Here is a 13,851-nt window from a genome sequence, read left to right as displayed (position 1 = left end):
AATGCTTTAGCCACTTACCTATGACATAAAATTTAAGATCTTCTCAAAGCTCATGAAAGCATGTCATAGTTTCTAGCTTTTATATATCTAAGTACTTCACAATCAAGAAGCTCTTTTCATGCTAGTTTTTAGAAAATACAGTCCCTTAAAAAGCCTATTAACACCTTATTTTGTAAACTCATATCATTAAGAATGTTTAGTTTTATATAGGTATTCAAATATGGCTATTATGTTTTTCATTAGTGAAGTGATAATGCCATGTTTGAATATTATTTCTGTATATTTTATTTTTCAGCTGCATTTGTATACATATCTGCTTAGGAGATGGGCATAATTTATGATGACTTTATGGACATATGTGTAATTCACTTTAATCTTAAGAGACAGGTGGGATCTTAAGGGTTTTTTTAAATTCTGGTTGCCCACTTAAAACAGAAAGTTACCTTCAACTTCTGACATTTGGCTCTTCTAATAGCTGCTTTAGTATAGCCATTGGTGGGGATGTCTACTCTTTGGGCATCCCATTCTATTTCTGAATAGTTCCAGCTATGTGAAAATTGTGCCTTGAATCTCTCCCACTCTACTAACTCAACCGTTTATCATAATCTTGTTCCTCTAGAAAAGTCCCTTTTTTATAAAAATACTCTTTAGCTGTTTGGAGATAGGTATCGTGGGTCTCCTTACATCTTCCTTAGGCTAAGCAGCCCCAGTTTTTGTTGAATTATCATGTTACAGCATTTCCCTATCCTCATCACCCAGTGGACATGTTTTAATACCTTTGCTTTCAAATGTTTTTGACTAAAGAATAGATTTTACATCCCAACTAAATATACCCATAAATATATGTACAGGTAGTACATAGTTTTAATGCATATATGTAACTGAAACAACGATTTCATAAGACAGTATATATTTACACTGATATTTTCTGTTCTTTTTCATTTTTAAAAATGCTAGCGTTACGTGTCATATTGATTTTATTACTCCCTGATGGATTTTGGCCTGTAGTTGGAAAATGCTGTTCTCGTTTGTTCATGTTGCAGAACTGAAATATTTTCCAAAAGCCAGGTGTTAGGATAATTGTTGCTAAAGTAGGTTTTACCTTTATCACCTCAAAGAAACTATTGTGATGGTGGCTATTAAGTAAAACTTAATAGGGTTATCATGTTCTTGGTAATGAATGCAATAAAACTAAAATATATTCAACTTTCATTTTTATCCATAGGTGGCGACAGACAAGGTTGCAGAAAAGCTGAGTTCTACTCTCTCATGGGTGAAGAACACAGTATCACATACAGTCAGTCAGATGGCCAGTCAGGTGGCAAGTCCATCTGCCTCGTTACACACTACATCCTCATCTACCACACTATCCACGCCAGCCCTTTCACCATCTTCCCCTTCACAGTTGAGTCCAGACGACTTAGAACTCCTGGCTAAACTGGAGGAACAAAATAGGTGAGTGAGGTTGCTTGGCTTTTCTTTCTCTGTAGTTATATGAGTTCAACCATTCATTTATATATATGTGCCATAATCAAAATTTACTCATATTAAGAATATTTATTTTCTAGTCTTTGGCTCCTTGTTTATGAAAATTACTTAACAAAAGTATTCAAGTCTTTTTTGGAGAAGTTGGTCTTAAAGTTGTACTAAAATTTTCTTCTGGCTCAGATAGCTTTAGAGCTTTGTTTTCTTAATATAGCAAATTCCCTAAATTGTTCCTGAATTTTAGAATTTTTTTAAGGCAAATGGAACTACCATTTCTTTTCTTTTTCTTTTTTTTTTTTTAAGATTTTATTTATTTATTTGAGAGAGAGAGAGAATGAGAGACAGAGAGCATGAGAGGGAGGAAGGTCAAAGGGAGAAGCAGACTCCCCGCTAAACAGGGAGCCCGATGTGGGACTCCATCCCAGAACTCCAGGATCATGACCTGAGCCGAAGGCAGCTGCTTAACCAACTGAGCCACCTAGGTGCCATCTTTTTTTTAGATTTTATTTATTTGAGAGAGAGCACCAGCCGGGGGGGTGGGGAGGGGAGAGGGAAGGACAGTGGGAGAAGGAGAAGCTAGCTGCTTAACCAACTGAGCCACCTAGGTGCCATCTTTTTTTTAGATTTTATTTATTTGAGAGAGAGCACCAGCCGGGGGGGTGGGGAGGGGAGAGGGAAGGACAGTGGGAGAAGGAGAAGCAGACTGCCTGCTGAGCCGGGAGCCTGACAAGACATGGGGCTTGATCCTGGGACCTTGGGATCATGACCTGGGCTGAAGGGAGATGCTTAACCAACTGAGCCACCCAGGTGCCCCTAAAACTACCATTTTTTATTTAAACTCTCAAACTAGTCCCCTTTGGTTAATTTGTAAAGTAATTTAATTTAGGATAGATACCTGATTTATGGTTTAGAGTGGGAAATCTCTTCATTCAGTTTATTCATAGAAGGCGAAGTATCCTTCTGTCTTAATGGAAATGAAATAGAATAGTCGTTTGTTGAGAATGTATACTCTGGGCCCTGTGTGCCCTTCACTATATTATTATCAGAAGCTCTTTTGGCCATCAGCTATAAAAGACTTATTGGAAGAGTCCCCTTTTGTGTTCAGTCAAGAGGTATACTACCACTGGCTTTAAGGGTAATAACAGAAACAACTTCTTTTTTTTTTTTTTTTAAGATTTTTATTTATTTATTTGACAGAGCACAAGCAGTAGGAGCAGCGGGCAGAGGGAGAGGGAGAAGCAGGCTTCCCGCGCAGCAGGGAGCCTGATGCGGGGCTCAATCCCAGGACCCTGGGATCATGACCTGAGCCGAAGGCAGACACTTAACCAACTGAGCTACCCCCGCGCCCCACAGAGACAACTTCTAACAGCTTTTTTCACATATAATTGACATAATAAAGTACACATACTTAAGGTATACAGCTTGATAGGTTTTGACATATGTATATATCTGTGAAATAATCACCAAAGTCAAGAAAATGAACATATTCGTTATCCCCTTCCCCATCCCCAGGCAGCCATTGATCTGCTTTTAGTTACTATAGATTAGTTTGCATTTTCTAGAATTTTATAGAAATGGAATAATACGTATTTTTTTAAACGGAGTATTTTACTCAGAATAATTATTTTGAGATTCATCCATGTTGTAGTGTGTATGAATAGTTCATTTTTAATTGCTTAGTAATATTCTATTGTATGGATATATCGTAGTTCACTTTTTGTTATGAAATGCTATGAACATTATTTATGTATACAAACCTTTATATACATAGATGTATGCTTCATTTCTTCTGGGCAGATACCTAGGATTGGAATGGCTGGTTTATATGATAGGTGCACATTTAACTGTCAAACTGTCAAAGGGCCTATACTTTATCACATTCCCACCATCAGTATATGAAATTTTTAGTTCATCTGCATCCTTGCTGATACTTGGTATGGTTAGTCTTTAATCTTAGCCATTCTAACAGGTATTGGTATCTTGTATTTTTAATTTGCATTTTCTAATGGTGTTGAGCATCTTTTCATGTGCTTGTTTGTCACTGACGTATCTTCTCTGTTTGAAATTTTTGCGCATTAAAAATTACATTGTTTGCTTTCTTACCATTGTATTTGAAGAGTTCTTTGTATATTTGGGATATAGTTCTTTATCAGATATATGCTTTTAAAATGTTTTTTCCCCAGTCTGCAGCTTATTATTCTCTTAATAGTATCTTTTGAAGAACGTAAGTTTTAAATTTTGATGAAGTCCAATTTGAAATTGTTCTTTTATGGACTGTAATTTTGATGACTCAAGGTCACACAGCTTGACTCATATGTTCTTACAGAAGTTTTATAGTTTTAAGTTTTATGTTTAGGTCTGATCCATTTTGAGTTAGTTTTGTATATGGAGCAAAGTATAGATCAAAATTCATTTTTTGAATATGCATATTTAATTATTCCTATACCATTTGTTGAAAAGACTATCCTTTCTTCACTTAAGTACTTTTGAGCTTTGGTCAAAAATTAGTGGTTATTGTATGTATAGGCCTATTTCTAGATGTGTTCTGTTCCATTGATCTGTTTTCTCTCTTAATGCCAATACGGTACTGTCTTGATTACTGTGACTTTATGTCTTGAAATCAGATAGTGTTAATCCTCCAACTTAGTTCTCCCATTTTGGCTGCTTTTGGAACCTAGCGTTCCCATGTGAATTTTACATCAAGTTCTTAATTTCCACAAAAATACTTCCTAAGATTTTGATTGGAACCATATTGCCTTATGTATCCTGCTGCCTTGCTAAACTTGTTGTTCTGGTAGGTTACGTTGTTGTTTTTAGATTCCATGAGATTTTGTATGTAGATGAGCATGTCATCTGTGAATAAAGCACTTTTACTTCTTCCTTTCCAATCTGGGTGCCTTTATTTCTTTTTCTTACCTTACTGCAACTGGCCAGCACCTCGAGTACAAATTAGAATATAAGTGGTGAACATACATTCTTGTTTTCCTGATCTTAGCGATAAAGCATTAAATATGTTAACTGTAGGTTTTTGTAGATGGCTTTTATCAGATTGAGGAAGTTCCTTTTTCTTCCTTGTTTTCTTAGAGTTTAAAAGAAATAGGTGTTGGATTTTGTCAAATGCTTTTCCTGCATTTATTGAAATGATCATGTGGTATTCCTCTTATAGTTTAATATGGTGAATTACATTGATTTTTGAATGTTAAACCAACTTTGCATTCTGGGGATAAACCCACTTGGTCGTGATATATTGTCTTTATAAAATATTGTTGGATTTGATCTAAAATTGTATTTAGAATTTTTGTATCTATGGTCATAGTGGATATTGATCTGTAGTTGTCTTGGGATTTTTGACATTTTTATGTAATGTCTCTGTCCTCGTATTGTCTTTTCTAATACAAATGTTTGGTGCTGTACATTTATTTTCAAGCCCTGCTTTAGCAATAGCTGTTTAAATTTATTGAGACTTGTTTTATGGCCCTGAATATGGTCTTATTTTGGTAAACATTTTATGTGAATTTGAGAAGAGGGTATATTCAGCTGTTGTTTGGTGGAGTATTCTGTTAATGTTGATCAATTAAATTTGATTGATGTTTAAGTCTACTCTATCTTTGCTGTTTTCTGTTTACTTGTGATATCAGATATTGACAGAGGAGTACTGAAACCTCCAACTATAATTGTGGATTTGTCTGTTTCTCTTTAAATTCTTTTAGTCTTTGTTTCATGTAATTTGAAGTTGTATTATTAAGTACATAAACATTTGGATTGTTATGCCCTCTGAAATGCCTTTATGCCGGGTAATATTGTTTGCTTAGAAATTGACCTTATAGAATTAATACCTGTTCTTTTGAAGCTGTTTCAAAAAATATAAATGGGAGGAAAACTTTCAAACTCTTTCTTTGAGGCCAGTATTACCTTGATCCCAAAACCAGACAAAGACCGCACCAAAAAGGAGGATTATAGACCAATATCACTGATGAACATGGATGCAATAATTCTCACGAAGATACTAGTCGATAGGATCCAACAGTACATTAAAAGGATTATTCACCATAAGCAAGTGGGATTTATCCCTGGGCTGCAAGGCTGGTTCAACATCCGTAGATCAGTCAGTGTGATCCACTACATCAGTAAAAGAAAGGACAAAAGGACAAGAACCACATGATCCTCTCAATAGATGCAGAAAAAGCATTTGACAAAGTACAGAATTCTTTCTTGATTAAAACTCTTCACAGTGTAGGGATAGAGGGAACATTCCTCAATAATCATAAAAGCCATATACAAAAAGCCCACAGCGGATATCATTCTCAATGGGGAAGAACTAAGAGCTTTTCCTCTAAGGTCAGGAACACGGCAGGGATGTCCTTGTCACCACTGTTGTTCAACATAGTACACAGAAGTCCTAGCCACAGCAATCAGACAACAACAAAAAGAAATAAAAGGCATCCGGATCAGCAAGGAAGAAGTCAAACTCTCACTCTTCACAGATGACATGGTACACTGTGTGGAAAACCCCAAAAGACTCCAACCCCAAATTGCTAGACTCAGGAATTCAGCAACGTGGCAGGATATAAAATCAATGCACAGAAATCAGTTGCATTTCTATACACTAACAATGGAGACAGAAGAAAGAGAAATTAAGGAGTCGATCCTATTTACAATTGCACCAAAAACCATGAGATACCTAGGAATAAACCTAACCGACGAGACAAAGGACCTATACTCAGAAAACTATGCTTTTAAAATATTTGAGGAAAGATACAAAGAAAGAAAGAAATTGAGGAAGTTACAAAGAACAAATATTGTTAAAATGTCTATGCTACCCAGAGCAATATATGCATTCAGTGCAATCCCTATCAAAATACCATCAACTTTTTTCCAGAGAGCTGGAACAAATAATCCTAAAATTAATATGGAACCAGAAAAGACTCCTGATAGCCAAAGAATTATTAAAAACAAAACAAAACAAAATCGGTGGCATCACAATCCCGGACTTCAAGCTCTATTACAAAGCTGTAATCATCAAGACAGTATGGTACTGGCACAAAAACAGACACATTGACCAGTGGAACAGAACAGAGAACCCAGAAATGAACCCTCAACTCTGTGGTCAACTAATCTTTGACAAAGCAGGGAACAGTGTCCAATGGAAAAAAGACAATCTCTTCAACAAATGGTACTTGGAAAATTGGACAGCCACATGCAGAAGAATGAAACTGGATCATTTCCTTACACCATACACAAAAATAGACTCAAAATAGATGAAAGGCCTAAATGTGAGACAGGAATCCATCAAAACCCTAGAGGAGAACACAGGCAGCAACCTCGGTGACCTTGGTCACAGCAACTTCTTGCTAGACCCTTCTCCAAAGAAAGGGAAACAAAGGCAAAAATTGGGACTATTGGGACTTCATCAAGATAAAAAGCTTTTGCATAGCAAAAGAAACAGTCGATAAAACCAAAAGATAGCTGACAGAATGGAGAAGATTTTTGCAAATGTCTTATCAGATAAAGGGTTAGTATCTAAAATCTATAGAGAACTTATCAAATTCAGTACCCAAAGAACAAATAATCCAATCAAGAAATAGAAGACATGAACAGACATTTCTCCAAAGAAGACATTCAAATGACCAACAGATACATGAAAAAATGCTCAACATCACTCAGCATCAGGGAAATACAAATCAAAACCACAATAAGATACCACCTCACGCCAGTCAGAATGGCTAAAATTAGCAAGTCAGGAAATGACAGATGTTGGTGAGGATGTGGAGAAAGGGGAACTGTCCTATACTGGTGGTGGAAATGCAAGCTGGTGTAGCCACTCTGGAAAACAGTATGGAGGTTCCTCAAAAAGTTGAAAATAGAGCTACCTTATGACCCAGCAATTGCTCTACTGGATATCTACCCCAAAGATACAAATGTAGTGATCCGAAGGGACACCTGCACCCCAATGTTGATAGCAGCAATGTCTGCAATAGCCAAACTATGGAAAGAGCCCTGATGTCCATCAACAGATGAATGGATAAAGAAGATGTGGTATATATACGATGGAATACTACTCAGCCAAAAAAAAAAAAAAATATATATATATATATGTAAATGGAAGCAAAACTTTCATACTCTTTCTTTGAGGCCAGTATTGCCTTGATCCCAAAACCAATACTACTCAGCCAAAAAAAAAAGAGAAAGAAAAAAAAGAAATCTTGCCATTTGCAACAACATGGATGGAACTAGAGGGTATTATGCTAAGTGAAATAAGTCAATCAGAGAAAGACAATTATCATATGATCTCACTGATATGTGGAATTTAAGAAACAAAACAGGATCATAGGGAAGAGAGGAAAAAATAAAACAAGATGAAATCAGAGATTGGGAGACAAACCATAAGAGACTCTTCTTTTTTTGGGGGGGTTCTTTTTTTTTAATTTAAATTCACTTAATTAACATATAGTATATTATTAGTTTCAGAGGTAGGGTTCAGTGATTTATCAGTCTTATATAATACCCAGTGCTCATTGCATCCAGTGCCCTCCTTAATGCCCATCACCCAGTTACCCATCCCCTGCCTCCTTCCCTCCAGCAACCATCAGTTTGTTTCCTATGATTAAGAGTCTCTTATGGGGTGTCTCCCTTTCTGACTTCGTCTTGTTTTATTTTTCCCATGTTTGTTTCTTTTACTACCGAGAATCATGCTGTATGTATTGTTCTTTGATGTGCTTGTTGGAGATATTCTCAGCCTAGCACACTCCTTTTATCCATTATATATTCCACAGAATTAGTGTCACTCTTTGGATTGCTTCATTGTGCTGTTATAATTATGCCCACTTTTGTGCACAAACTTGAACAGGGGCTGGAATTTGAGGGGAAGAATTTGAATCCTTGTCAATCTGTGGTGAAGGTGTATTGACTTGGCCTTGAGCAGCTGGCATGCTGACTCAGGCAGAAGGATGGCTGGACTGTGGATTTGGGACCCACAGGCCGATGACATCGTGTGTGACAGGGATGTGGCTGGTTTTGCTTTTAACTTCTATTTTTCTGGGAAACTATCTCTCCTTCTATTCTGAATGAAAGCCTTGCTGGATAGAGTATTCTTGGCTGTAGATTTTTTTCCTTTTAGCACTTTGAATATATCATGCCACTTTCTTCTGGCCTGCCAAGTTTCTGCTGAAAAATTCACTGATAGCCTTATGGGGTTTCCCTTGTACATAACTGCTTTCCCCTCTCTTGCTGCTTTTAAAATTCTCTCTTGATTACTACTTTTGGCCATCTTATTTACTTTGTGTCTTGGTGCACACCTCTTTGGGTTGGTTTTGTTGGGGGCTCTCTGTGCCTCCTGGATCTGGATTTCTCTTTCCTTCCCCAGATTCAGAAAGTTTTCAGCTATTATTTCTTCAAATAAATCTTCTGCCCCCTTTTCTTGCTCTTCTCCTTCTGGGATCCCTATCGTGATTGTTATGCTTGACAGCGTTGCTCAGTTCCTTTGGTCTATTTTCATTTTGAGTATTTTTTCCCCCTCTCATCTGCTCAGCTTGATTACTTTACTCTGTCCTCCAGGTTGCTGATGCTCTTTTTTATTTTCATTTAGTGGTTCAATATCTCTAATTGGTTCTTTTTTAGGTTCCCTATCTCTTGGTGGAGGGTGGCAGGGAGGTCCTACACTCCTTTCTCAATTCTAGCAAGTATCTTTATGACATAACTTCATTTTATTTATTTATTGTTGAGATCTTATCCCTTTATTTGGCAAATGAGACAATTGAGGCGTGGGAGGAGCAAATGACTTCCCAACATCACTGTACAAATTCTAGGAATAGTGTCAGAACTAGAACCAAGTGTCCTGACTGTTATAGCACATCATGATTGTGAAATCAGAGACAGACCCAGACTTGCCTATGGGCTTATGCTAATGAGCTTTTTTCCACCGGGATCTCCCAGCGAGGAGATGTACGCCTGGAGTTGCTGCAGCTGCTCTGGGTTAGAGGAGGCAAAGAGGAATGGAGACACCAGGACCTGGAGGCATTTGAGCGCCCAAAAAGCTGTGTTTGAAACTAGTGCCACCCCTTGGATACTCTGGTGAAGCAAACCCGTATAATTCCTTTTTATTTAAAGCCAGTCGGTACAAGGTTTTCTGTCACTTGCAACTGAGAATCTTGAATATGCCAAGCTCCTCTGCTTTAAGAGAGAGCCAATGGAATTCAGGACATAGAGTTTTATTTTGGAAAGAGAAAAAAAAAGGTTCTAGGTAACTCACCAGGACTGTGTTTGCAAAGTGATAACTAAAGATAAAAAAAAACATGAGGACATGCTCATGTTTCATTTTCCTCCAGAAATTTTAGTTCCTAAGTTATGGATACAATTGTTTTTTCTCTGCCAACTTCTCCACTGCATTTTTGATGAGCATAATTTTAAATTTGCTATCAGACATATTATCTCCATTTTGTGTAGGTCTCTTGCTGTGATTTTGTTCTGCTCTTTCATTTGGGACATATTCCTCTGTCTCCTCATTTTGTCTATTGCTGTGTCTGTTTATATGTGTTAGGAAAGTCAGCTACATCTCCTGCACTTGAAAGTAGTGGCTTATGAAGAAGAGGTCCTGTAGTGCTCTGCAGTACCATATCTCCTTTTCACCAGAAAATGGTGCTTCAGGGGTATCTCCTATGTGTGTTGCTATAGGGGTGTCCTACCATTGCGGTGGAGCTCTGTTTGCCTTCAGTCCAGTCTGCAATGGCTTTCTGCCTGTTGTGGGCAGAGTCTGGTGCCTCTGTTGTTAGTGGGCTCATCTGGGGCTGTTCTGGGCTTGAGTTGAGTAAGACCAGGTGTTTGCCAGGGATGAAGTAGCATCAAACTGCAGGACACTTTCCCTGTGTTGTGCCCTGAGAAGCTTTTGGTGGGTGGGGCCTGCAATCAGACCAGCTGCCTCTTCCCAACCCACTGTTGCAGTCACAGTCAGACTGGTGTGTGGTTATCTTCTCCTCTCCCTGGAGCAGGACTCACTTTGGAGTGGTGTTGACCCTTGTCTGGGCTGTTTGCACACTGCCAGGCATGTGGCACTGCTTTGGTGGGATCTTGCCAAGAGCAGTTGGAGGGAGTGGATCTGCTTCACTGTGGCCTCTTGTCTACATCTGGCTATGGAGACTCTGTTCTGCCAGTCTTCGGGTTGCTTTCTGGGTTATTTATGCTGATGTGTGTGTTCTCTAGGTGGCTACATGGCAGGAGGTGAGCCAGGGTCCTCCTACTCTGCCATCTTCCCAGCAGCCTGTGCTCAACCATAAGAGACTCTTAATCATAGGAAACAAATTGAGGGTTGCTAGAGGGGAGAGGGGTGAGAGGATGGGGTAACTGGGGGATGGATGTCAAGGAGGGCACATGATGTAATGAGCACTGGTTATTATATAGGACTAATGAATCACTGACCTCTACCTCTGAAACTAGTAATACATTATATGTTAAGTAATTGAATTTAAATTAAAAAATAATTCCTTATAGGAAATCCTAAAAAAAAAAAAAGAGAAGAAAAGAAATTGTCTTTATCTCAGTGCACCTGGGTGACACAGTCAGTTGGAGTTCCAACTCTTGGTTTTGGCTCAGGTCGTGATTTGGGGCTGAGCCCAACCCCGTGTTGGGCTCAGCAGGAAGTCTGCTTGAGCCTGTCTCTATCTCTCTCCCTCCCCACTACCCCACCCGTGTTATCATTTGCACTCTCTCTCTCTCTAAAAGATAAATAAATCTTATGAAAGGAAATCTACTTTATCTCATATAGTCATCGTAGCTTTCTTTTGAATAGTGTTAAAATTTTATATATTTTTCCATCCTTTCTTTTTTCTTTATCCTTAAAGTTTGTCCATTAGGCAGCATGTAGTTGGGTGTTGCTTTTTAAAATACAAACCAACGATCTTTGCCTTTTAATTGGAATGTTTAGACCATTTACTTTCAAAAAAATTACACCAACAAATCTTTATTTCTTCCTCATATTTCATGTTCATCTCAAGCTGCAGTTTGAGTACATCTTTGTTCCACACTTCTTCATTCCAGGACCAACGACCTGCCCCTATCCAGGAATAACCAGACTTGCAGCAAATGGAAAAGAGAGAGAGTGGAAATACCTTAAAGTATCGGTTAGGGAGTGATCCACATAACTTCTACTTAGATTTTACTGGGCAAAGCAAATCACATACTCAAACCTCATGGAGTGAAGTGGGAATTACAATCTTCTTGCAGGGATGGACCCAAGACGATATGTACTTTATTATTAATATTTCGTCTGTTTTTTTCCTATATTTTCATCATATTGTTACTGTATTTTTAACTTATTCTATAAGTTTAAAATTCACAATTTTAAAGTGTAAAAATATAGTGGGTTTTGGTATATTTACAAAGTTGTGCATCCATTACTACTATCCTATTTCAGAACACTTTAATCACCCCCCAGAAGAAAGTATCCATTAGTCTCCCCTTTTTACCTTCCTTCCAGCCACTGGTAATTGCTAATCTACTTTCTATCTCTATGGGTTTACCTATTCTGGACATTTCATTATGGAATCATACAATAGGTGGTCTTTTGTGACTGGCTCCTTTCATTTAACACAGTGTTTTCTGGGCTTTAAGGAAAGTAGATCATTTATATTTAATGTGATTATTGATAGGCTTACATTTACATCTGTCATTTTGTTTTATATTGTTTCCTTTTTATTTTTCTGCCTACTTTTGACTTAATGGAATATTTTTTAATGAGTCTACTTTCTTTGTTGATTTATTAGCTATAACTGGTTTTTTTTTTTTTTTTTTTTTTACTGGTTTCTTTAAGGTTTGTAGTAGATACCTTTAATTTATCACCATCTGCCTTAAAGGGATCTCATAGTATTTCACACGTTGTGTAAGTACTTAGAATAGTACATTTCCATTTCTCCTCTCTAGTCCTTCATGGTAGGTTTGTCAAGCATTTTACTTTTATATATGTTGTAAACTCCATGCTGTATTATGATATTTGCTTCAAGCCAATTATCTTTTTTTTAATAAAGATTTTATTTATTTGTCAGAGAGAGAGAGAGAGGCAGGCAGAGGGAGAAGCAGGCTCCCTGCTGAGCAAGCAGCCCAGTGTGGGACTCGATCCCAGGACCCTGGGACCATGACCTGAGCTGAAGTCAGACACTTAACCACTGAGCCACTCAGGCATCCCAAGCCAATTATCTTTTAAAGAGATTGAAATAATAAGAAAAAATCTCATGTATTTACATACATAGTTTCCATCTCTGGAGCTCTTTGTTTCTTTCTTTAGCTCTAGATTTCCAACTGATATAATTTTCCTTCTGTCTGAAGGACTTTCTTTAAAAGTTCATGTTTTATTATTTATTTGACATAGAGAGAGAGAGAGAGTGTAAACGCACAAGTCGGCGGAGCAGAAGGCAGAGGGAGAGGGAGAAGCAGGCTTCCCGCTGAGCAAGGAGCCTGATGCCGGGCTTGATCCCAGCACCCTGGGATCACAACCCAAGCTGAAGGCGGACACTCAACTGACTGAGCCACCCAGGCACCCCTCTTTTGATTTTTAAAGATATTTTTTCTGTGTGTGGGTTGACAGTTCTTCCCCCCCCCCCCCCGCCACAGTACTTTAATGATGTTTCATTGACTTCTGTCTTGCATTGTTTTCATTGGGAAATCTGATCCTTTCTTATCTTTATTCCTGTGTATATAATGTATCTTTTTTTCCCTGTCTCTTTTTAAGAGTTTTTTTTTTTTCTTTATCTCTGGTTTATGTAGTTTAATTTTGAGAGATGCCTTATTGTACTTTTCTTTTTTAAATGAATATATTTAGAGAGTGTGTGAGTGAGGGGAGGGGCAGAGGGAGAGAGAGACAAGCAGACTCCCTGCTGAGCAGGGAGCCCAAAGTGGGGCTCAGTCCCAGGACCCTGAGATCATGACCTGAGCCAAAACCAAGAATTGGATGATCAACTGACTGAGCCACCCAGGCGCCCCTGTAATTTTCTTCTTGTTTCTTATATTGGGGTTTTGTTGAACTTCTTGTAGATTTACAGTTTTCTTCAAATTTGGAAACTTTTTGACCATTTTTATCTTTGAAATTTTTTTGTTGCTTTCCTCTTCTTCAGAGATTCTAATTACACAAATATTAAAACGCCTTGAAGTTATTCCACAGCTCAGTGAGACTTTGTTCATTTTTTGGAAAATTTCTACTGCTATGTATTCAAGTTCATTAATACTGCTTTCTGCCATGTCTAATTGGCCATTAATCCGATGCAGTGTGTTTTTCATCTCACATTGTGGTTCATCTCTAGACGTTGGAGCCAAGTGTTGTGCTCGCTTCGGCAGCACATATACTAGACGTTGGAGCCAAGTGTTGTTTGTATGTCTTAAGTA

The 13,851-nt window shown here is 37.9% G+C and overlaps 1 protein-coding gene across 13 annotated transcripts in view; it reads left to right on the top strand.

Annotated features, from left to right (window-relative positions):
* Positions 1-13,851, top strand: part of EVI5 (ecotropic viral integration site 5) — a 197,574-nt gene that overhangs the window by 33,625 nt on the left and 150,098 nt on the right. For all 13 annotated transcript variants that reach the window (XR_003523070.2, XR_003523072.2, XM_027611578.2 and 10 more), the window contains one exon: positions 1,226-1,455. Coding sequence is in view for 11 of the 13 variants with exons in the window: in XM_027611578.2 (XP_027467379.1) it covers positions 1,307-1,455 (149 nt within the window). In the remaining 2 variants the exon portion in view is untranslated. The remainder of the gene's footprint in view (positions 1-1,225; positions 1,456-13,851) is intronic.

The sequence above is a fragment of the Zalophus californianus genome, chromosome 4, assembly GCF_009762305.2.
Source record: "Zalophus californianus isolate mZalCal1 chromosome 4, mZalCal1.pri.v2, whole genome shotgun sequence".
Classification (NCBI taxonomy): domain Eukaryota; kingdom Metazoa; phylum Chordata; class Mammalia; order Carnivora; family Otariidae; genus Zalophus; species Zalophus californianus.
The sequence above is the reverse complement of the archived record's forward strand: the minus strand, read 5'-3'. Positions and strand labels throughout refer to the sequence as shown.